The sequence below is a fragment of the Moschus berezovskii genome, chromosome 1 (genome assembly GCF_049115385.1).
Source record: "Moschus berezovskii isolate FMDL1 chromosome 1, NW_MosBer_1.0, whole genome shotgun sequence".
Classification (NCBI taxonomy): Eukaryota; Metazoa; Chordata; class Mammalia; order Artiodactyla; family Moschidae; genus Moschus; species Moschus berezovskii.
The window spans coordinates 99529958-99555920 of record NC_142460.1 but is presented as its reverse complement, the minus strand read 5'-3'; the positions used below and the strand labels follow the sequence as shown (position 1 = coordinate 99555920).

Genomic DNA, 25963 nt, shown 5'->3' with positions numbered 1-25963 from the left:
ACAGAGAAGGAAGATTTTTCTGGAGGGGAGGCCTGAACTGCAGTTGGGGCAGCAGTGGTTCTTTCCAAGACCTTTAAGTGAGTGAAACAGTCTTATTTACTTTTATTTCCAGTGCTTATTAATTTCCTGACAAATACTAGATGTTCTCTGTATATCTGACTTTAGTGAATGAATGTGCATCTCTGTAAGCTTGAAAACCATCAACTAATGTTATTATCTTCTACTATAAACTATTAAAGCATTCATTTGAAAATTCAAGATGATACCTTTGTCCATAGTGAGGGAAATTGAGGCACAAAGTCTTTGCAGTGGGCGGTCTTCCCCAAGGGTCAGAAATAGCTTTGTGTCAAAGCCTGGTGTCAGCTGAATGTAGCAAAACTGGTTGTATAATAGTCAAGGAACAATAGGGTTGGGGCCTTAAAATAGTAGAATAATAAAATAGGAAGGAAGCTGGGTGATTATCTAGTAATCCAATAACCTTCCTTTACATATGGGGGAAAATCAAGACTTGCAAGAAAAAGGGGTTTCCCCCAAAGTTATCCAGCCAGTTAGTCCACAGCAACAAAAAGAATATGCATATTACCCTTGAGTGCTTTTTCCTCTGGATTGCTCTTTATGATTAGAAATGTTAACTTGGAGCAAGATGCAATAGGAGCTTTGGGTTATTCTGTGAAGATGGATGACAGGAGAGTGTAGTGAACCATCTTGCTTTAGAGGTTCAGCTAGAACTTTGCTTCCTGAAGGAGTTTCTCTAGACCTCCTGTAGGCTGGTCCCCTTGTTTGCTTTGCATGTCCAGACTTCTCTCTCTAGGAGTCAGGGTCAGCCAGCAGCCCAGGTGATTCTGATTTGCTTATTTTCCCTACTGTAGAATCCCTGGAGCTAGATGCCAATCGTTCTTAATCAATGCGTCCCGTTAGCAGCTCTTGTGGAACTCTTGAATTTTTAAATAGTACTCCTGGCCAGATTCCACTCTTCTGAGTCTGGATTTAATTGGTTTGCAGGAGTGCCCATCTATCTATATTTTGAGCATCTCATGTCTTATATTGTGTAACCAGGTTTGAGAAATACAAGAGTAAAAGAAGCTGAAAGTTTCAGCCTCAAATGGGCCAGCAGCACACAAGTGGAGAGGTAAGGTGGACAGTTTGGAGAGATGTTACTGAGGATGAATTAGGCTAGAAGAGGGCTGTTTCTCAAGAGGAGAGGAAAAAAGAACAAGAGGCTAGAGGCCTACTGGGGAGGGTAATGAGATTCAAATGGACTCAGGTGGAAGCACTCTGCTAGCCTGATTAAGCAAAGGTTTCAGGGCTTCAAAGGAAACTGCAAAGACAGATCTACAGGCTCTGGGTTGAAGAATATTTGGTTTCCTCAGCAAGAAGGAATGGCAAAGGACAGATTACTCAGAAAGAAGTTTTTTTGATTTGGCAGGTAAAGATAATAATGGGACAGTTCTAGAACCGGGAGTGTTTTACAGTCAGAATTTCTAAGGCCTTGGTCCGTCAGATAACGAGGTCAAAAACCTCCTGTCGAATGAATAATAGAATTTTGGACCCAGAGGACCTTAGAGATCATCAGTGTAAGCCTCCTCACTTCACAGAGGAGGACTGTGAATGCCATAGAGGGTCAGAGACTTGCCTAAGATCACCGGTAAGCTGGGGCTCTGACCTCTGTCCTGGTAGAGTCCTCACAGGGTGACGGTAAACAGCACCGCCTGCAGAGCCTGCTGCCCTCTCTTATCAAGCGTGCATCTTTGGGGAACTTATTAGTCGTCTGTGTGCCTCAGTCCCCTCATCTCTAAAATGAGGGTAATGATAGTCCACTTCATTATGGGTAATTGGGTAGATTACAAACATTGCTGTCCATAAAACATTTAGAACAATGCCTAACGTGTGCTATGTGTTCTATAATAGTAATTATAATTATTATACCATACTGTTTTACTCAAGTGATAAAAAAATTCTTAGTGAATAAGACTGTGATAATACCTATTTAAGGATACAGATTTGGAGAAAATGCAGATTTCTCAAGGTGCTCTATTTTTGATAACAACTGCAGCGGAATACGGAGAAGGTACTGGCACCCCACTCCAGTGCTCTTACCCGGGAAAGCCCAGGGACGGGGGAGCCTGGCAGGCTGCAGTCCGTGGGGTCGCTAGGAGTCAGACACAACTGAGCGACTTCACTTTCACTTTTCACTTTCATGCATTGGAGAAGGAAATGGCAACCCACTCCAGTGTTCTTGCCTGGAGAATCCCAGGGACGGGGGAGCCTGGTGGGCTGCCGTCTATGGGGTTGCACAGAGTCGGACACGACTGAAGTGACTCACAGCAGCAGTGGCAGCAGCAACGGAATAGATTTCAGGTGAATTGCAAAGCTGTCTGTTTTCATGTGCAGTTTTGTTAAAGTGTAGATTCCTGGACCTCACTCCAGATTATCTGAACTAGAATCTCTTGGAGGTATGGACAGAGACTCTGTATTTTCCAAATACAAACCAGTGAGTCTGTAGAGCAGTGAAGTGCTGCACTTACTGCTCCTTGCTGGGAAGTGGAATAACCTCCTAAAATCAGGATCCGAGGCCTTTCCTCTCCATGAGAGATAGGTACTCTTCTCTTTTCACTGTGACAGATATGGAAATTGAGGCTCAGAGAGGCAGAATAACTTTCCCCAAATGACTGGCTTTGTAAATAACAGAACAGAGCCTCTGAAGTCAAATCCTTAAGACCTGTTGAGTTGCCATCTTCCCATCTGATCTTGAGGAAAAGCATGAATAGGTTTCAATTTTCTTTTGGAAAATGGGGTAATATTGGTATTTACATGATATCATGAAAATTAAAATATGCCAAGTATGTTGCAGAGTACCTTGCCCATGCTACTGCTGCTGCTAAGTCACTTCAGTCGTGTCCGACTCTGTGTGACCCCATAGACGGAAGCCCACCAGGCTCCCCCTTCCCTGGGATTCTCCAGGCAAGAACACTGGAGTGGGTTGCCATTTCCTTCTCCAATGTGTGAAAGTGAAAAGTGAAAGTAAAGTTATAGCTGCAATCAAATATTAACTATTTCTGCTCTAGATATTGGCATTGCTATTTTTACTCCAACTTTCCAAATACTTACTTCAGTAAGTATTGACTTGGCCTCCACCCCACCCTTGTACCAGATACTCTGCTATACTGTGAAGCCACATAAGACAAAAACTGAAATAAATGACATTCTTATCTCAAACAACCAACCACTCAATGGAAACTAAATAAAAAACTAGACTCTAACAAAAGATGTGATTCTGATCAGACAGGAACAACAAAGGGCCATAATGATTTAGCAAAAAACAAAACTTATCTACAAGGATCCCTTAGAAAATATATCATTCCATGTAGGTGAGTTTTTTAGATAAACTGTTTAAATAGTATTTTTTCCTTTTTATATTGTAATGTAGATATTTCTGAAAATAAGGCATACATACTCTGTTGTCCTTCTAAACCAAGAATAGGGCTTCCCTCGTAGCTCAGTTGGTAAAGAATCTGCCTACAGTACAGGAGACCTGGGTTTGATTCCTGGGTTGGGAAGGTGCCCTGGAGAAGGAAATGGCAACCCACTCTAATATTCTTGCCAGGAGAATCCCATGGACAGAGGAGCCTGGCAGGCTACAGTCCATGGGGTCATAAGAGTCAGACCACCACCAAACCAAGAAAGTGTGTGCCATGAAAATGCTTGATGACTCAGAGTTACCACTGAAAATCTTATTCATTGGGTTTTATCATTACAGCAAAGTCCTCAGGGCTTCTGAGGATATACTTGTCTCTTTGTTTCCATTATTGGTTTTAAATTTTTTTTTGTCTCTTGTATTACTAAAAAACATCCACTTCCCTCCTTTAGAAATCTTTGTGATTTGTCATAAAGAGTGAAGACTTCAGAGTCAATCTGATCTGTATTTGTATACTAACTATGCTAGTTTGCATGAACCAAGGCCATTCACTCATTCATCAAATGTTTATAAATGCTATATTATTATATCAGGTATTCTGGTACTTGTAGGGATACAAAGACATATTCAGGCAATTTTATGTCTTGGGAGACTATACTGTGGAAGTTTCTTAATCATTCATAACTATAATTTTCTCACATCTCTCAAGTAGAGCTAAGGCAATAGCCAACATTGAAATATTAGGAATTTGGGGGAAGTGGTAGGAGAGGGGTACAAAAATACCTACACCGGTATGGCAATGACTTTCTTCTTTTCTTAAAAATATTTTTGTTTGTTAATTTATTTGTCTAATCTGTGTCTTTGTTGCAGCATGCAGGGTCTGGTTCCCTGAGCAGGGATTGAACGTGGGCCCCTGTCATTGGGAGCATGGAGTTTTAGCCACTGGACCACCACCAGGAAAGTCCCTATGGCTTTTTTCTTTAAAGCAAAAAAAAAAAGTCTTTAGATTTCTTTCATGAAAACCAGCACTAACATAGTTCTTTAGTAATGGCAAAGTGGCATAACAAGAACTTTCAGAAAGGAAAGGATATTCTTTGCTTATGAAACCTTATGAAAGTTTTCATAGGAATGAGATATTTTCGGAAAGCAGTGGAAGCCTGTATTTCCAGATGCTGTAATAGGTTCTGGGGATGCAGAAGTGAACAAGGCAATGGTTGCTCCCAATGACTTTGCATTCTGATGGAGAACTGTCAATAGACCAATAAATATATAATAAAGTTGCAGATAAGTGATTGAAAAAAATATATAGAAGTTCATAGAATGATTTTAGTGAATTTATTTGTCTAAATTCAATCTAGTGCATTCCTCAATATTAAGAAAATTCCTCTGATTCCATTTCCCCACAGTCCTTCTAGACCTTTATACTCATGTGGGACTATCAATAAAACCCCTGTGAGTCCTCATTTATAGAAAGTATAGATGCTGAGAAATAAAGTCAATTCCTTTTTTTTTTTTTTTGGTCACTGTTATTGTTGTTCTATAACTCTGTGTTGTAAAGAACCAGGAAATTAATAACGTGGTTCTTGACTTCCAGTTCCTTACTTGTTAGCTGGGGCAATGCCATTTCAACATGAGTAAATTATAATAGAATTAACAAAATCCCATGGACGGAGGAGCCTGGTAGGCTGCAGTCCATGGGGTCGCTACAAGTCAGACACGATTGAGCGACTTCACTTTCACTTTTCACTTTCACACATTGGAGAAGGAAATGGCAACCCACTCCAGTGTTCTTGCCTGGAGAATCCCAGGGACGGGGGAGCCTGGTGGGCTGCCGTCTATTGGGTCGCACAGAGTCGGACACGACTGAAGTGACTTAGCAGCAACTAAGGTAAAAGTACTTGAAGTGTGCCAAATTGAGGAAATGAATTCAAACAAACAAAAGAAATATCGTCACTGGATTAACCCATCCAGCAGCTATAACAAAATACCACCAAATGGCTTATTAACAACCGAAACTTATTTCTCACAGTTCTGGGATCTGGTAAGTCCAAGATCAAGGCACTAGCAGGTTTGATGTCTGATGAGGTCGCACTTCCTTGTTCATAGATTGCTAACTTCGCATAGTGAAAGGGGCAAGAGAACTCTGTGGAACCTCTTTTTAAGGGAACTAATTCCATTCATGAGGACTTTACCATCATTACCTAATCGCCTCCCAAGACCTCACCTCCAAAAAGTTTCAAAATATGGATTTTGCGATAGACACAAACATTCAGTCAATTGCAGTAGCCCTTCTGAGCTGAGTTTTCTACTGAATGTTGGTAAATGTAAGCAGCAAAGCTTGTGGGAAGATAGTGGAGTATAAGAGATCATGATCTGAAAAGATTCTTGGCTGAAAACAAGCAAGATGTAGAATACAGCTGGCTGAGTATTTTAGAAAAAGGGTCTTCTCAGAAGAATAAAGAGATGACGGGCCAGAGCTGATTAGGTTTTGTCCAGGCACAAAGATGAGTGACTGCAAGTTCTGAGACAGGAAAAAGTGGCCTGATAAAAATGCTGTCTGGGGAAGACTGATGATTATATGCAGGTTAGAAGAGAATTCTGACAAGTGAAATGAAGGTAGGAAGAAATTTCAGTGGGAATTGGAAATGTAAGAAACGATGTATCTCTATAAATCAGAGAAACCTTACCTTTAAGACAGCAAATGCCTATGATTGAAAGAAGGGCACAAAATATGAGTCTTAGGATTCAGAACTTAAGAGAGGGAAAGATCACCTCAGAGTTAAAAACTGGTGAATTGACATTAGATACACTGACTCTAATGAGAGACTTTGGGGGTTGGGGCATGCTATACAGTAGGTCCTTGGTGGTTATCTATTTGGTATGTAGCAGTGTATGTATGTTAACCCCAAACTCCTAAATTATCTCTCCCACCCTTTCCCCTTATCCATTTAAGCTTTGTTTGTCAAAAGTGAAGCTGGAGGGTTTGACTTTAAGAGAAGGAACAGACTGGTCATTTTTCAACATCAAGTTGAAAAGAAAATATTTCCTTCCAAAAAAAAGTTCTTACTGGGCCCGATTTAGATTATGTGGGTGACTTCCAGGAAGTGAGTTTACCTCAAGTATTTGAATAAATTTACTCCTCCAGGGCTCTTGGGCACTGTTGGATTCAATAAAGAGGCAGTTTGCCAAAAGACATCAAGGTGCTCTTCAGCATCCTTAAAATTAAGCATGACAATTAATAGTGATAATAGCAGAGTAAACTGAAAGCAGAGTAATGTTTCTGAACTAAAAATACAAAAGAAATTTTGTGATTTGGACTGCTCCTGAGGCTCCCAGGGGTTGAACCCGTGTGTCCTGAATTGATTGGTAGGCAGATTCTTTATCACTGAACCACCAGGTGAGGTGAGGTGAGGTGATGTCGCTCAGTCGTGTCTGACTCTGTGACCCTGTGGACTGTAGCCTACCAGGCTTCTCCGTCCATGGGATTCTCCAGGCAAGAATACTGGAGTGGGTTACTGTTTCCTTCTCCAGGGGATCTTCCCGACCCAGCGATCGAACCCAGGTCTCCCGCATTGGAGGCAGACTCTTTAACCTCTGAGCCACCAGGGAAGTCCCCAAGGGAAGCCCTGAATTAATACAGAAATTTCACCCAAAGGTAGAACATTGGAAGATAGGTAGGACTTACTTCATTCTTCCTGATACTAGCTGATCACATCCCTTCCTTTCTCTCAAAAATATTTTGCATGTTTATTCACAAATAGAAGTCAATACTGGGTTTGCAGAAGAGAGACCCTCGGTTCAGTTCAGTTGCTCAGTCGTGTCCAACTCTTTGTGACCCCATGAACCTGGAGATCCTCAAACCTAGACAATTGATTTTTTTTTTAACAGAATCCTTTCTTCAAATGAAATCTTGCTCAGAGCCCTAATACATGGAAAACAGACAAAAGTCAAACTTCATTGTATTAAGGACAAATATGTTTCTGGAGATCTACTGATATGGCCATTTCTTTACATATGTGAATACACTGAGGCACCTAGGGTTTCATGAAATAATTTGATAACCATCAATCTGTACCACACCCCACCCTCATCTTTTTAAATAAAGTCCTGTTAATGCTGAGGCCATGAGGGAGGAAGCTGCCCAATTTAATGTTGCAAGCCTGAGACAAAGGTGACCTAGAAAAAAGTGAGAGGTGATAGGGGCGTTGTTTTGGTCCAAGGATACAGATACAGAATGCAAGATTTGAACTGAATTGAAATGAGGGATGATTTCAATTTAATTACCAATACGTCTGTGTGACACTTTTGCAACTTTAACAAACCTTTCAAATACACTATTTAGGTAGCTTAGTTCAGTAAGTATTGCCTGGATACAAATTATATATTATTTGATCTAATAGAATCAGTGTATTGATTATATAAACACAATCATTGCTTGTGTAAGAAAAACGTATAACACATTTTCTATAGGTAAGCCTTTCAAGTAAGGCCTTCAACCACTTTGTGAAGGAAGCATAGTTGTAAAATGTATGGTACAGAAATACTAAGTAGCATGGCCATGGCTTCATAGAATGTCAACAGTAAAATTGAGATTTGAACCCAAGTCTGTCTTACTCCAATACCCATGTTCATTCCACTCTAACCTCAAGGAGATATCAAACTGCAAAGGTGAGAGATCTAGGCTTAGCCTTCAATTATTTATAATTCTTTGTCATAATTGTTACACAAGTAAAAAGCTAGCATTTGCGAGATGCAACAAGAGGCCAAGAAAATTTAAAGAAAAATTTTATTTCAAATAAGCAACCAGGATCCACTGTGGACTGGAGAACACCGAGGACTGGGCAGGCATTTGAAAGGCAGCAGAGTAGAGATGATGCTTTTTATGTAACATTCAAGAAAACTGAAGCTCACACAACTGAGGGGCATTTTCAAGGTGATGGAGCTGGTTAGCTGTAACATCAGAGATACAGGGAAGGTATTTTTAGAAATCAAAGAGAAACTAAAGGGAAAATACGAAACAAAGGAATATCAGAGTAAACATGAGAGAAACCAGAACTTCCATGTAGAAATAGTAAAAGAAGTAGAAATCCTAAGTGACTATGGAGTCAATGATATTTTTTTCTCTCTGCTTCAGAGGGAAGTGACAGTGTCTAACTTCTGAGCTCCCATACTGTCTGTTATTTAAGATCTAGGTTATGTTAACTATCAGTCTCTTAGAAACTATACCTACATTTCTGCCATCTTTAAGAAAAAACGTACTTTTTCATATTAAATGTCACACACTGAACATCACTGAGAATCTACTTCATGCTGCTGAATTTACTTTTTAGTACTCACCTGGCTGTCAGGTTACCAATCATGGTGTTAAAGTCTTTGGATATTAGGGGTGTGCTTGTGGGTCCATGTACAGGATAATCCATATGACAGTTTCTTTACATTTTGGAGTTTGAATAATTCATACATTTGTTTGCCTCCATTTTTTTTCACTGCTTCAGTTCAGTTCAGTTCAGTTGCTCAGTCATGTCCGACTCTCTGCGACCCCATGAATCACAGCACGCCAGGCCTCCCTGTCCATCACCAACTCCCGGAGTTCACTCAAACTCATGTCCATAGAGTCGGTGATGCCATCCAGCCATCTCATTCTCTGTCGTCCCCTTCTCCTCCCGCCCCCAACCTGTCCCAGCATCAGAGTCTTTTCCAGTGAGTCAACTCATCGCATGAGGTGGTCAAAGAATTGCAGTTTCAGCTTTAGCATCAGTCCTTCCAATGAACACCCAGGATTGATCTCCTTTAGAATGGATTGGTTGGATCTCCTTGCAGTCCAAAGGACTCTCAAGAGTCTTCTCCAGCACCACAGTTCAAAAGCATTAATTTTTTAGCGATCAACTTTCTTCCAAGGTCCGTCTAGTCAAGGCTATGGTTTTTCACTGCTTAGGAATTGTTTTTATTTTCTCCACTTCTTTCTCCTTCTGTCTTATTTGAAGGAACATAAACATATTCAAAATCACTGTGGATTCTGATTGCAGCCATGAAATTAAAAGATGCTTACTCCTTAGAAGGAAAGTTATGACCAACCTAGACAGTATATTAAAAAACAGAGACATTACTTTGCCAACAAAGGTCCGTCTAGTCAAGGCTATGGTTTTTCCAGTGGTCATGTACAGTTGTGAGAGTTGGACTGTGAAGAAAGCTGATCGCCGAAGAATTGATGCTTTTGAACTGTGGTGCTGGAGAAGACTCTTGAGAGTCCCTTGGACTGCAAGGAGATCCAACCAGTCCATTCTGAAGGAGATCAATCCTGGGTGTTCATTGGAAGGACTGATGCTAAAGCTGAAACTCCAATACTTTAGTCACCTCATGTGATGAGTTGACTCACTGGAAAAGACTGATGCTGGGAAGGATTGGGGGCAGGAGGAGAAGGGGACGACAGAGAATGAGATGGCTCGATGGCATCACCAACTCTATGGACATGAGTTTGAGTGAACTCTGGGAGTTGGTGATGGACAGGTTGGCCTGGCGTGCTGTGATTCATGGGGTTGCAAAGAGTCGGACACAACTGAGCGACTGAACTGAACTGAAACATATTCAAATGTGTCACCTGTGGGTGAAATCTTAATTCTCAGTCAGTATTAGATCTATTAAATTTCGCTTCCTTTCTGCTCACTAGTTGGGAGTATATCAACCAAGTCTGGATTCTTTCCCCAAAAGAAATAAAGAAAATGAATGTACTCTTTTGATGTAAAGATATTGGATTTTCAGATACTCTTCTAATTATCAACAGATTTTCTGGATGGGCCCAGGAGGAACATTTTACACTTTCATAGTCCACTCTTATTTCCATCTCCATCAGGTTAACTATTTTACATTGTACCTGCTCTTCCTACGTCATTGCATCTGTTCTCATGGATTATTTTCACCCTATTCGGAGAATTTCTGTTTCTAAGCTTCTGGCCTGTTTCTCTCCCATAAGTTTAAGGTTTATTCAACTGTGTGCTACACTTTTAATATATCCCATTGATACCTCAAACTTAACATGCTAAGATGAAACTCATCATCTCTCCCTTCTTTCCAAGCCAGATATTCCAACTGTATTCACTGGTTTAGTTAATGGAATCATCAACCACTGAGTTCAATGAGGTTGGAAACTTGAAGTCACCCTTGCCTCTGCTATTCCTTCTTCTTCCATCAGTAACATAAACAATATATGATTTAACCTTTCCACTAATTATTAAATCGTCCCCATCTTCTCTACCCCCACTTCTATCATCCTGCTGTCTTATCTGGACTTATACAACAACCTCATAAATACCTTTGTCCATTAACCGATAAGCTATAAATCCTTCCTCCATATAACTTTCAGATTTATCAATGTAAGACATATTCTGTGTCAAACTCATGCTTCAAATCTTTTAATACTGTAGAGATGGCTTCATTAACCTAGGTATGTGATAAAAATTGTATAGAAATGAATACACACATATAGATACAAAGGAAAGTACAATATTAGAATTTTTGAATAGGATCATATCAATATCAATATTCTAGTTGTGATATTATATGACAGTTTTGTCAGATGTTACTTCCTATTGGGCAAAATTGGGTAACTGGTACATGGATATGCTCTTTATTTTTTATTATAACTGTATGTGACTCTATAATTATTTCAAAATATAAAGTTTGCTTAAAAATATCATACAAAATTCTTCAACACTCACCAAAAGAATTTAAGCTTTTGAAACAACATGTCACAACATGTCGCTCTCCACCTTTATCTCCTGGCATTCTTGGCCCCAAAATTTTACACTAGGGTAATAGTGTCACAGACTGCTCACTCTGTAACTTTAGTCCTTATCTGGCCTGACTAATTTCTTCTCATCATTTAAGGCTTTTTCCTTGATCTATCAGACAAAATGGTATATGTCATCATTGTGCTTTTACAGTGTTATGAGCATTTTATCACATTTATTAGAGATTTTCCCCCCTGTTTTAACTTCTTTACCAAGACCTTTAAGTGGGTGAAACAGTCTTATTTACTTTTATTTCCAGTGCTTATTAATTTCCTGACAAATACTAGATGTTCTCTGTATATCTGACTTTAGTAAATGAATGTGCATCTCTGTAAGCTTGAAAACCATCAACTAATGTTATTATCTTCTACTATAAACTATTAAAGCATTCATTTGAAAATTTAAGATGATTGACTATCCTACTATTTCTTTAACTCTTTATAATACTAACAGTAATGATTAAGAGCTTAGCTAAGTTTATCCTGGAGTAAAATTAGTCTACTGATAATCAAATGAATTACATACGTTTAAGGTGAGATATGCAGATAGAATGCAGATTTGGAGACTATATCACCTCAGAAAGCTGATGTTTTCCTTCACATGTATAAGGATCAAGTTTTCTTTTTTTATTTTTAAGACATAAAAGGAATACACATTGGAAAAGAAGAAGTAAAACTTTCACTATTCGCTGATGACATGATCCTCTACACAGAAAATCCTAAAGACTCTACCAGAAAACTACTAGAGCTAATCAATGAATACAGAAAAGTTTCAGGATATAAAATCAACACACAGAAATCCCTTGCATTCCTATACACTAATAATGAGAAAATAGAAAGAAAAATTAAGGAAACTATTCCATTCACTGTCGCAACGAAAAGAATTAAATACTTAGGAATATATCTACCTAAGGAAACAAAAGACTTGCACATAGAAAACTATAAAACACTAGTGAAAGTAATCAAAGAGGACACTAATAGATAGAGAAATATACCGTGTTCGTGGATTGGAAGAACAAATATTGTGAAAATGAGTATACTACCCAAAGTAATTTATATATCAATGCAATCCCTATCAAGCTACCAACGATATTTTTCACAGAACTAGAAGAAATAATCTCACAATTTGTATGGAAATACAAAAAACCTCGAATAGCCAAAGCAATCTTGAAGAAGAAGAATGGAACTGGAGGAATTAACCTGCCGGACTTCAGGCTCGACTACAAAGCCACAGTCATCAAGACAGTATGGTACTGGCATAAAGACAGAAATATAGATCAATGGAACAAAATAGAAAGCCCAGAGATAAATCCACGCACCTATGGACACCTTATCTTCGACAAAGGAGGCAAGAATATAAAATGGAGAAAAGACAGTCTCTTTAACAAGTAGTGCTGGGAAAACTGGTCAGCCACTTGTAAAAGAATGAAACTAGAACACTTCCTAACACCATACACCAAAATAAACTCAAAATGGATTAGAGAGCTAAATGTAAGACCAGAAACTATAAAACTCCTAGAGGAGAATGTAGGCAAAACATTCTCCGACATAAATCACAGCAGGATCCTCCAAGACCCACCTCCCAGAATATTGGAAATAAAAGCAAAAGTAAACAAATGGGACCTAATTAAAATCAAAAGCTTCTGCACAGCAAAGGAAACTATAAGCAAGGTGAAAAGGCAGCCTTCAGAATGGGAGAAAATAATAGCAAATGAAGCAACTGATAAAGGATTAATCTCCAAAATATACAAGCAGCCCCTGCAGCTCAATTCCAGAAAAATAAGTGACCCAATCAAAAACTGAGCCAAAGAACTAGACAGACATTTCTCCAAAGAAGACATAAACATGGCTAACAAACACATGAAAAAATGCTCAACATCCCTCATAATCAGAGAAATGCAAATCAAAACCACAATGAGATACCATTTCACACCAGTCAGAATGGCTGCTATCCAAAAGTCTACAAGCAATAAATGCTGGAGAAGGTGTGGAGAGAAGGGAACCTCTTACACTGTTGGTGGGAATGCAAACTAGTACAGCCACTATGGAGAGCAGTGCGGAGATTCCTCAAAAAACTGGAAACAGAACTGCCATATGATCCAGCGATCGCACTCCTGGGCATACACACCGAGGAAACCAGAATTGAAAGAAACGCATGTACTCCAATGTTCATTGCAGCACTGTTTATAATAGCCAGGACATGGAAGCAACCTAGATGTCCATCTGCAGATGAATGGATAAGAAAGCTGTGGTACATATACACAATGGAGTATTTTTCAGCCATCAAAAAGAATGCATTTGAATCAGTTTTAATGAGGTGGATGAAATTGGAGCCAATTATACAGAGTGAAGTAAGCCAGAAAGAAAAACATCAATACAGTATACTAACGCATATATATGGAATTTAGGAAGATGGTAACCTTAACTCTGTATACGAGACTGCAAAAGAGACATAGGTGTATAGAACAGTCTTTGGGACTCTGTGGGAGAGGGTGAAGGTGGGATGATTGGGGAGAACGGCATTGTAGCATGTATATTATCATATGTGAAATGAATCACCAGTCCAGGTTCGACGCATGATACAGGATGCTTGGGGCTGGTGCACGGGGATGACCTAGAGGGAGGATATGGGGAAGAGGGAAGTGGGAGGGGGCTTCAAGAAAGGGAACACATGTACACCCGGGGCGGATTCATGTCAATGTACGGCAACACCAACCAATATATTGTCTCCAATAAAATAAAAAAAAAAAGAAATAGAGCTTTGATAGAAGACTTGATTGCCTGATTTTCATAGCAAAATGGGATCCTTGCACTGCCTAAAGAGATACCAGTTGCTTAACTTGTAAAATTTGCTGTGTATACCTGCATGTTTTTGAAAATTCACTCACTCAACTTTTTGATTGACTATGTTTTAATTTTAATATTCTGTGTCGTTAATATAGAAACTGTAACCCTAGTTTCATTTTTATCTTTTTAAGGTTTGTAGAAACCCCAGCCCATTTCTCTTGGAAAGAAAGTTATTACCGATCCACTATGTCCCAGAGCACACAGACAAGTGAATTCCTCAGTCCAGAGGTTTTCCAGCACATCTGGGATTTTCTGGAACAGTAAGTATCAAATAAGCAAAAAAGCTGTTTTACATGAACTGTTATAAATAGGTAGTGGTGGATAGTCGAAGTACTGCTTATGAAGGCATGTTTTTAGAATCAATAAAAATCAGGAGATATTATTGGGAAAAAAATTATTCTCTCCAGTTGCATCTCTGTGTTCAAAATTCAGCACAGATTTATTCAGTTTTCAACACCAGAAAATCATTATTGTTCCAATGTGGTATAATTTTGGAGGATCAGAAGGACTCTCCTACCTAACCCAAAATGACTTCTCCAATGACTCTCTGATACTCAAATTCATTCCTTTGGGTTAAAGACTCTCATATACTTTTATACTGCAAATAATCTCTGAGAAAGTAAAACACTAAATTTTATTGTTCATTATACCTTGCTAGGAAAAGGATAATTATCTCCTTAAGATTAGGCTGGGACACATAAGTAAATTAAGGGAAAGATGAAACAATATCAGAGTATTGGGGACACATATGATTAGGATACATCTCTGACTTATTCCTTCTATTCTGTGTTCCACTTAGTGATACTTTGATGAGGGCAGAGATTTTTACTTTACAAATGAAACTTAGATTTGGAATGCCAGAGGTTTTACATCTGGTAAGTATTTGAACCAGAATTCATGCTGAGGGTTTCTGACTCCAACCAATGAGCCCTGCCAACTTTAAAGCAAAAAGAGCTCATTGTTACCAACTGAATTAGTGTGTGTTATTCCCTTTAAACACCTAACACACTTTTGTTTTCCTTTATGGCAGACCCATCTGTTCAGTTCAGCCCATTGACTTGAACTTTGTGGATGAACCATCAGAAAATGGTGCAACAAACAAGATTGAGATTAGCATGGACTGTATTCGCATGCAGGACTCGGACCTGAGTGACCCCATGTGGGTGAGTGGCATGGGCTTCTTCTTTAAATCTGTGGGCCATGCTATCCACGTCTCTGTTATACCTCTTCCATGGCACATAAAAAAGCAGGTGACTCTGAATGGTCAAGGCCATTGGAAAGAGAGTCATTGTGGTCAGCAGAGAAATAATTAAAAGCTGTGGATTCTGAGTCTGCCTCAACTCTCTATAATGTATATGTTTTCATTGGTGTGGAGAAGGGGGTTGGAAGTAATTCCTTGCATTCTTTATCTGAATTGATCCTCCCAGTTTCACAGCTGGTGGAGACAGAACCAAAGTCAAGTCCTGAATTGTATCCAAAGCACTTGCTTCTATGGCAAACTGCCTTTCTTATAGAATTATCCTTTTTAAAGATGGAAGATGAAGTAAATTCTACACAAATACACAGATTCAAGTACCTGGTAATAGAATAAGAGGAAAGAAGCTAGTATCTAAAATAGGCTCTTTTTTTCTTTTTAACTTCCCTACTGGGTCACTCATGACCTTAGACCTCAGTTATAAAATGGTAAGAACTTTCATGTACACACCTCCTAGGCAGCTAAGGAGTATACAGGTTAAGGACAGTAAAACATTTTACTGAGGTACTTAGGTGAACTTTCTTGTATTCATGTGCTCCATCATGCTAACTGGTGTGTTTTCTTTTTTTTTCTTTAATCATTCATTCATCCCACAAGCCCTACTGCTTTACCTGTATAAAAGCAAACAAAAATCTGTAGGAAAATAGAAACTAAAAGAGCTAGAAAGAGGGTGGGGTGTCATAGAGTATCTGCTGATGTGATTAAACAGAGCACTTTATAATGTACCATGCCTTTCTTTTTTGGAGGTGGGGACGATTACCAGGTAACTTCATCTGAAGGAATAGTACAGATGAAATATGTTTTGGTATACCCTTGCCTTTCTGATTCAATGTAAGATTTTACTGGAATTCTCACTGTATACTTTTTTGTATAGATTGTACTTTTTAATATTGGAAGAAGAGGAGGTGGGAGAAAAGGAGAGGAAATGGCCAAAAATAGAAAGTTGTAATTTTACAAATACACTGATATTTTGTCACCAAATTGATAAATGAAAAATGCACTTCTTCATTGGCCCATTCCATCATAATATGGTTTCAGTTCTCAATTATCCTTGAGCTAGTGAAAAGAAACTGATAGGGAAATCCAAGGTTAAGTAATTCAAAGCTTGGGAATGTATGATGATTAAGCATAAATATTTATAAATATATAAATTCTGGTTTGACAGTGACTTAGAAATTAGGATAGTCCCAATTCATTTAATAATATCACCTCTTATGCTGATAGGTTTGCCTAGGTCGGTGCTCTGTGTCTTCTTACAGTCTCTCCAGGCAGGGATTTTCTGTTTTTCATAAAAGTAAGTCAAAGTTATTTAATTTAAAATGCAGAATGAAGTATTTTCATTTACAGTTCCTATTATTATTATCTTCTCACATACTGAAGCACATTGTTTTTTAATGTGCCATGCTGTTTCTCCTTTGCTATTAGACATTTTCTCCTTGAGAACATCTCATTTTTTTCCACCTCATATCTAGCCATTTCCTATCTATCCCTCAACTTGCCTTACCTTCTTTAGGAAAAGATTCCATATCACTGTTCTCTACCAGTCTGAATTAGAGATCATTCTACAGAAGCAATATAGGTATAATTTTAGTCATAAGACTTATTATATAATATTAATATTATATATTACAATATTTCTTTCTCTATCTCTTTTGCCTAGAAAATCCCATGGATGGAGGAGCCTGGTAGGCTGCAGTCCATGGGGTCGCTAAGGGTCGGACACGACTGAGCGACTTCACTTTCACTTTTCACTTTCACACATTGGAGAAGGAAATGGCAACCCACTCCAGTGTTCTTGCCTGGAGAATCCCAGGGACGGGGGAGCCTGGTGGGCTTCCGTCTATAGGGTCGCACAGAGTCGGACACGACTGAAGTGACTTAGTAGTAGTAGTAGTAGTAGTAGTATCTCTAAAGGGGACCAGTGTCATATTTTGTCAGCACAGTATTATTATTATTTTTTTGCCATGTTTTGCCCATAGTAGGCCCTAAGGAATTTTTGAAGTCATAAGAAATGAGACTTGGAAGTTATCTAAAAAGGTAAAATGTTCTCTTTAAGATAGCCCTGTCCAAAAGATTTTTTTTTCAATGACTAGAATGTCCTATATTTGTATTGTTCAACACAGTAGCCATTAGCCATGTGAATCCTTTGGGCGCATGAAATATGGCTAGTGCAAACGAGGAAATTAATTGTAACTTTTAGTTAAATTAAATTGTTTCTTGCAGCTCGTTGGTAGTGTATTGGGTTGCAAAGTTCTAGAATACCACTGATCAGGGAACCATTCTCTGCTTCAACGTTCACAACAGCAAAACTTTCTGTCCTGTCCTTCTCTTGCATTCCTTCCATTTTGATTATAGTAGATCAGTATAAAAAGTGTCATGCTCCTTCTTTACCTCCATTGTTTCCCCAGTTCCATTTGAAAGTACTCAGATTTGCCATTTGAGTTATAAAGATTCAGTCATTTGAAGTTTATTTTGGTGCTTTGGGGACTTCCCTGATGGCTCAGACGATAAAGAATCCTCCTGCGATGCAGGAGACCCTGGTTTGATCCCTGGGTTGGGGAGATCCCCTGGAGAAGGGAATGGCTACCCACTCCAGTATTCTTGCCTGGAGAACTCCACGGACAGAAGGTCCTGGCAGGCTACAGTCTATGGAGTCACAAAGAGTCAGACATAATTGAGCAAATAACACTTTTACTTTTGGTGCTTTTACAAAGGAGCTAAAAGAAACTTTGGAGAAAACCTAGTGGAGTATCTAAGGAAGAATCAGCTAAGTTATTCAGTGATCTTCTAAGAGGGTAAGGAAGAAGGAGAGAAAGGCAAGGAAATTCATAGATATAATTGCTCCTGTGGCCAGTGTCTTATTTAGCTAAGAAGGCACTGCCTTGTTTTTTATGTTATTATTATTTAAGAAAAGTTTGAGAGGATTATTCATTTATATTCAAATTTATTTTCCTGAGCATTGGCTATGAATATATATGCCTGATGTTGATTCTTTTTAATTGATTTTTGTTGATGCTCATTTATGCTGGTGCTCATTGAAACTGAGAGTATTCCATTTGAAACTGATTTAAATGTTCCCCTTAGAGGTCTGAATTACAAATTTTCTTAGGCTTCAATATCAGATGATGGTTAACACATCTGATATTTTATTTAATCCTTTCTGGAACTTCACGAGTTAGAAATTATTATCATTGTTTTAATAGAATTAATAATTAAAAATTAATTAAATTTAATAAATATATATATATTTATATACAATGTGTGTATATATATATATATATATATATATATATATATACACAAGTATAGTTCTGCATGAATCCTGGGTTTTCCCTTGACTTAGGATCATTCCGACATCCTCATAGGCATCCATGTGATGGGGGCCACATGGGTAAGACTAGATAACAATGGTAGTCCTTAGCTAAATGAAGACAAAATTGTGGACTAGCTCAGGATGTAATAGTAACTGATGTTCTGGTTTAGAAAGCAAGAACTAAGATCCTCTGAGATCCCTTGTCCTTCTAAACTGAGAGCTGTTGCAACTGGTGTGAAGCTCTTTTAGTCCATTACTTGATAACATATTTTCACTTTTTTGTGTATAGGTTAATAGCTAAATAGTTACAAAACTCTGCACATAAATTACTTTTCTCTTGCATATAATAAAAAACATTGGGGATCCAGGCCAAACATTTTCTCACTATGCAAGAAATATGAATCTGTGAACATGAAATTACTTGTCAGATTATCAAGGACAAAACTCTTGAAATTGAGACTGTCATCACATTTTTATTGATTTTTAAAACTACCTTCACCTTAAAAACTAGTCATGAAGTGGAGTCATAATATTTTGCTCTTATTAGGAACAAAGAGAACTTGAATTGCAGAGAATACGTGCCTTCTTCATTAGGATGATGAGATTTCTCAAAAAACTGTTATAATTTAGGCTATGCTTCCAAGATCCTTATTAGTTCTTCATTCTATTGTCTATTGTATTACTTTATATCTCAGCTTTGCCTTATTTATAAACTGTCTAAGCATGCCTGTCATGTCCTTAAGATGTGAATAAGGATATTGACACTTAAAGGTTTTCCTGGAATGATGGATGGGAAACTATATGACATTTACTTTTGCATTTCTTTAGTCTTTGTACTTTGAAGAAAACCCTGTTTAGTTGAATTGGGGTTTTCCCTAGGGATTTTTAGAAGTTATTATCTAAGACCATGATTTATTTCAGGACTTCCCAGGTGACACTAGTTGTAAAGAACAGGCCTGCCAAAATGCAGTGGAAGTAAAGAGATGTGGGTTCAATCCCTGGGCTGGGAAGAACTCCTGGGAGAAGGTACGGCAACCCATTCCAGTATTCTTGCCTGGAGAATCCCTTAGACAGGAGCCTGGCAGGCCCCAGTCCATAGGCTCACAAAAGCTTGGACACAACTGAAGTGGCTTATCATGCACACATGCATGATTTATTCATCTGTATTACAAAGACCATAGCATACATAGGACTATCCATTTTTGTAAATTGTTATTATAGCATCCAGTTATAAATGAAGAGTCTTCAACCCTAGATACCACAAAGCAGACAGTGCTTTTGTATTCCGAAAGACATAGGCCACAGCAACCTGGAGGAGGGCCTGGCAACCCACTCCAGCATTCTTGCCTAAAGAATCCCCATGGACAGAGGAGCCTGGTGGGCTACAGTACATGGGGTTGCAAAGAGTCAGACACTCCTGAGCATCTAACCACAGCACAGGCCCCTGCACATAGCATAATACCCTGTATCACCTATAACCCAATATTATATCAGATTTCAAACAGATTATATATACTAGATCTAGCCATAAATATTTCTTTAGAATTTACTTTCCTATGTACACTATGTTCTTTGTAATACAGCTGAACAAATCATGGTCTCTAGCCTTGAGAAGGCCAGAATATAGCAGAAAGGCAAGTGTGTACAAAATTACTTTTGAAGAATATATATATATATATATATTTAAGGCATATAAAAAAGAAATGGTTTATTGTGCCTGAGAAAGATTGGCAATATGTTACAAAGAAAGTGATTTTTATTTAAGCTTTGAAATATGAGTCAAATTGGTCAAAAAGAGGGAAGCAAAAAGTAGATCAAGTTTGGGTAACTTTTGAAAATAATGTATTTAAAAATCTATAATGGGAAACAAGTTTTCAAAGATAAGGCTGAAAAATTTGAGTAAGGGTAAATTTATATATAAAAGAAAGACAGAATATCAATTAAAAAAATCACAACACATGAGAAAGGTTTAATTGCCCAAATTAATATGTAAAAATTGGGAATTCCCTGACAGTCCAGTGGGTAGGATTCCATTCTTCCACTGCACGAGAGATGGGTTCAATCCCTGGTCAGGGAACTAAGATCCTACAAGCTATTTGGCCCAGACCAAAAAAATAAGAGAAAGATGAATCTCCCCCTTTGGCAAAGAGTGTAAGTAGTTCAGAGGTGTTTAATAGATATAAAATGTTCAACTTTTCTAGTAATAAAAAAATTGTAAGTTGAAACAATGAGTTTATTCATCCTCTATTTGATCAACAGAAATTTAAATAATTAGTATCCAGTGCTGGTAAGATTGTTGGGAAACAGTCTTTTTACTTCTAGTAGGAGTATAAATTTGGATGTCAATTTGCCCATTCTTTTTTATTTAATTTTCAATGTACTTATCCTTTGGTCTGTAAATGCCCTTTTTAGACTATTTTTCTATGAAACAATTAAAAACATTTACATAAGTATATATAAGAACACATACATACACAGAGAAATGAAAGCTTCATTGCATCATTGTTTGTAATATCCAAAATGGTACAACCAGATAGAATTCTTTATACTTAAAATTTTGGGACTGTGCTAGATAGATGGAGAAGGAAATGGCAATCCACTCCAGTATTCTTGCTTGGAAAATCCCATGGATGGGGGAGCCTGGTAGGCTACAGTCCATGGGGTTGCAAAGAGTCAGACATGACTGAGCAACTTCACTCCCTGGTAGTCCAGTGGCTAAGACTCCACACTCCCAATGCAGGGGGACCTGGGTTTGATCCCTGGTCAGGGAACTTAGCGAAGGCAATGGCTCCCCACTCTAGTACTCTTGCCTGGAAAATCCCTTGGACGGAGGAGCCTGGTGGGCTGCAGTCCATGGGGTCGCTAGGAGTCGGACAAGACTGAGCAACTTGACTTTCACTTTTCACTTTCGTGCATTGGAGAAGGAAATGGCAACCCACTCCAGTGTTCTTGCCTGGAGAATCCCACGGACGGGAGAACCTGGTGGGCTGCCATCTATGGGGTCGCACCGAGTCAGACACGACTGAAGCGACTTAGCAACAGTAGCAGCAGCAGCAGCACTGCTAGATAGAAACTGCAGTTTAAAGCCCGTGAAGATAAGCCCACATTGAAAGATGGTATTACTAGTTATGATGTGTGATCATTTTCATCTTTGCAATCCTATTGTCCATGAACCTCAGTGTGATTTCTCTATTTGTGCTTTGTGAGAGGCATCCTTTATATTCTGAGAAAGATTATGTAGAACTGATGTTATTTCTTATTAATGTTTGGTGAATTTTCTATTGAAACCATCTTGACCAGAATGTTTATTTTTTTGGGAGTTCTTTCATTACAAATTTAGTGTCTTTAGTAGTTATAGGACTATTGAATGATCTATTTGATCTTGGCTAAGTTTTCATAAACCACGGGGGAACTGGTTAAATTCAAAGTTTTTGAATTTATGTCTGCAGAATTGTTTGGTGTAGTCCCTTATTACCCTTTCAACATCTGTGGGATCTGTAATATCCTCTTGTTTCATTTCTAATATTGGTAATTTTTGTTCTCTGTTTCTCTATCTTGCTAGAGACTTGTCAGTTATATCAATCTTTCAAAGAACCAGCTCAGCTTTTAGTCTTTTTAGTTATTCTCTGTTGTCTTTCTGGTTTTACCTTTGCTATTTTAGGTCTTATTTTATTTTCTTCTGCTTCTTTGGGTTTATTTTGCTCTTCTTTTTAAGTTGCTTCTATTAAACATTTATATTCGCCGAAGGATCGATGCTTTTGAACTGTGGTGTTGGAGAAGACTCTTGAGAGTCCCTTATACTGCAAGGAGATCCAACCAGTCCATTCTAAAGGAGATCAATCCTGGGTGTTCATTGGAGGGACTGATGCTAAAGCTGAAACTGCAATACTTTGGCCACCTCATGCGACGAGTTGACTCACTGGAAAAGACTCTGATGCTGGGAAAGGTTGGGGGCGGGAGGAGAAGGGGACGACCGAGAATGAGATGGCTGGATGCCATCACCGACTCTGTGGACATGAATTTGAGTGTACTCCGGGAGTTGGTGATGGACAGGGAGGCCTGGCATGCTGTGATTCATGGGGTCGCGGAGAGTCGGACACGACTGAGCGACTGAACTGAACTGAACTGGACTGAATGTTTATTTATTTGTCCTTTGTTCTGTTTTTCTTTTTCTGTTACCATTTAGATTATTTGACCTGTTTTTAGTATTTGATTTTAATTGTTCTGTTTTGGTTCTGGCTCTATCTCTTTGAATAGCTTTTAGTGATTGCTCTAGAGATTGATATATTCATAATTTTTCACTGTCTATTGAGAATTAAGATTTTACCACTTCAAATGGAATGCAGAAAATTTACCATAACATTGATTTCATAACATTTCCCATGATGTTATAGTTTTCATATATATTACATCTATATATCTTGAATGCTACCTCAGACAGTGGTATAATTTTCACTTTCAACTGTCAAACACATTTTAAAGAACTCAAGAGAATAGTCTGTTTTATTGAACAGGATATTTATCATTGAAATTGTTCTTCTTTTGTACCAAAATTATAGTTCTGATTGGATAGTATCAGAAAAAAATAAGGAATTCCATGCATCCTTTTGTTAATCAGAATGATTTTTTTTTTCAAAGAAAAAGAAACATTTGCATTTTCTAAGCAGAATCATAAACCACATCAAAACTTTGATTTGATGAATTATTATTGATCAAAAGTTTGTAAACATTCCCTTCATGCCTCCCTCATCATTTCCTCTTTCCCTGCCTTTACACACACACACACACGCGCGCGCACACACACACATACACATTGACTCATATAACTCAATTTGAACAACATCTGCAGTTATTTTCCAACATTATAGAATTGTATCAAAATAGTCTTTGATAGGCCAATATTTTTGTCTTCATTTAATGAATTCGTTTGTTATACATATTAAGAACATACTGCGTGAACAAAACATTTTTAAGTAAATCACTCCAGTCAAGCTGCCAGGGGCTGGGTACATTGCTACATGAGTCACACAAGCATTGTAAATCTTCCTCCTTACACATCTTCTCCTGGCTCAAAAAGTAGAAAGGCTATATAATACAAATAGCAGTAATTTTCTATGTGTCTATGTCTCTTAGGTACCAGAGAAGCACAATGTTACCCAACTGTAAGTCTGACACTAATATCAAGAGCTCACATCAAGCTATTTTCCTTCCATTCTCCTCCTACTTGATCTCCTGCAGACTTCCAGAGCCACCCTCACCACCATCCTCCTACTGTTCCTCCTACACATTCCCTTGCCCCTTTCCAAGGTTCCTGCCTCTTCCCATTCTCACTCACTCCCCACCTTCTCTGGTCCTCTAGAAAACCACTACAGTTAAGTGCAGGCAGATTTAATTAATTCCTTTTATTTTTCACTTTGATGACTGACTGCTGCTTCTGCTGCTGCTAAGTCACTTCAGTCATGTTCGACTCTGTGTGACCCCTTAGACGGCCTCCTACCAGACTCCCCTGTCCCTGGGATTCTCCAGGCAAGAACACTGGAGTGGGTTGCCATTTCCTTACCTGATCTTCAATATAGGGCTTTATAATTTATTACTTACTTTAGATTTATACAGGGGTTTCCCAGGTGGCACTAGTGGTAAAGAACCTGCCCGCCAATGATGGAGACATACGAGAAAAAGGTTGACCCCTGGGATTGGAAGATCCCCTGGAGGAGGGCATGGCAACCCACTCCAGTATTCACTGGGGCTTCCCTGGTAGCCCAGCTGCAATGCAGGAGAGCCTGATTCCATCCCTAGGTCAGGAAGATTCCCCTGGAGAAGGGATTAGCTACCCAATCCAGGTTTCTTGGGCTTTCCTGGTAGCTCAGGTGGTAAAGAACTCACCTGTAATGCAGGAGACCTGGGTTCAATCCCTGGGTTGGGAAGATCCCCTGGAGACAGCATGAGATTTGTAATCAGACATACTAGAGTTGGAATTCTGTCTTTACTAATCTTAGCTGTGTGAACTTGAAAATCTCTATGAGCCTCTCCTTCCTCTTTTCTATGGATGAATATACAACTTCAAGAATTATGAGTTTTTTCATTATCTGATTTGTTTTTTTTCATAGTTCCTGGCTTATAAATATGTTGTTGCTGTTCAGTCACTAAGTTGTGTCCAACTCTTTCTGACCCCATGGACTGCAGTGCAGCAGGCTCCTCTGTCTTCCACTATTTCCTGGAATTTGCTCATATTCATGTCCATTGAGTTGGTGATGCTATCTAACCATCTCATCCTCTGCCACCCCTTCTCCTTTTGCCTTCAATCTTTCCCAGTATCAGAGTCTTTTTCAATGAGTCAGAATGATTAATCGACTATAATTGATTGAAGTATAAATATATTATCAATTAAAAATGATTATTTTTGTTGTAACTTGTCAATCTATGCTGATTTTCATAACAACTCTGTAAGACAGGTCCATATGCATTCAGTTCAGTTCAGTTCAGTCATTCAGTCGTGACCGACTCTTTGCGACCACGTGAATCACAGCACGCCAGGCCTCCCTGTCTATCACCAACTCCCAGAGTTCACTCAAACTCATGTCCATCGAGTCAGTGATGCCATACAGCCATCTCATTCTCTGTCGGCCCCTTCTCCTCCTCAACTCTTCGCATGAGGTGGCCAAAAGTATGTGCACACCAGTTATGGATACATATTATCAAATTTCTTTTAATAAATTTTCTTGCCTGCTCACACCAAATGTGCAAAACTGTCCATAAAGTGGAAATCAATTTTGGTTATACAATCTCTTCTTTTAAAAAAATTGCAAATATGTCCAAGCACCTAAAGGAATATCTGTTGTTGTTGCTTAGTCTCTGAGTTATGTCTTACTCTTTATGAAACCATGGACTACAGTCCACCAGGCTCCTATGTCTGTGTGGGATTTCCCAGGCAAGAATACTGAAGTGGAATACCATTTCCTTCTCCAGCGATCTTCCTGACCCAGGGATTGAACCCACAGTTCCTATGTTGGTAAAAAGACTCTTTACCACTGAGCCACCAGGGAAGCCCTGCTGCTGCTGCTGCTGCTGCTGCTAAGTCACTTCAGTCGTGTCCGACTCTGTGTGACCCCATAGACGGAAGCCCACCAGGCTCTCCCGTCCCTGGGATTCTCCAGGCAAGAACACTGGAGTGGGTTGCCATTTCCTTCTCTAATGTGTGAAAGTGAAAAGTGAAAGTGAAGTCGCTCAGTCGTGTCCGACCCATAGCGACCCACGGACTGCAGCCCACCAGGCTCCTCCATCCATGGGATTTTCTAGGCAAGAGTACCGGAGCGGCTTGCCATTGCCTTCTCCATGAGGGAAGCCCTA

At 38.9% G+C, this 25963-nt stretch overlaps 1 protein-coding gene across 6 annotated transcripts in view; it reads left to right on the top strand.

Moving 5' to 3' along the window:
* The window catches only part of TP63 (tumor protein p63), a 266209-nt gene that overhangs the window by 82236 nt on the left and 158010 nt on the right, over positions 1–25963 (top strand). For all 6 annotated transcript variants that reach the window (XM_055408027.2, XM_055408018.2, XM_055408007.2 and 3 more), the window contains exons 2-3: positions 14180–14308; positions 15079–15211. In XM_055408027.2, the coding sequence (XP_055264002.1) occupies positions 14180–14308; positions 15079–15211 (262 nt within the window). The remainder of the gene's footprint in view (positions 1–14179; positions 14309–15078; positions 15212–25963) is intronic.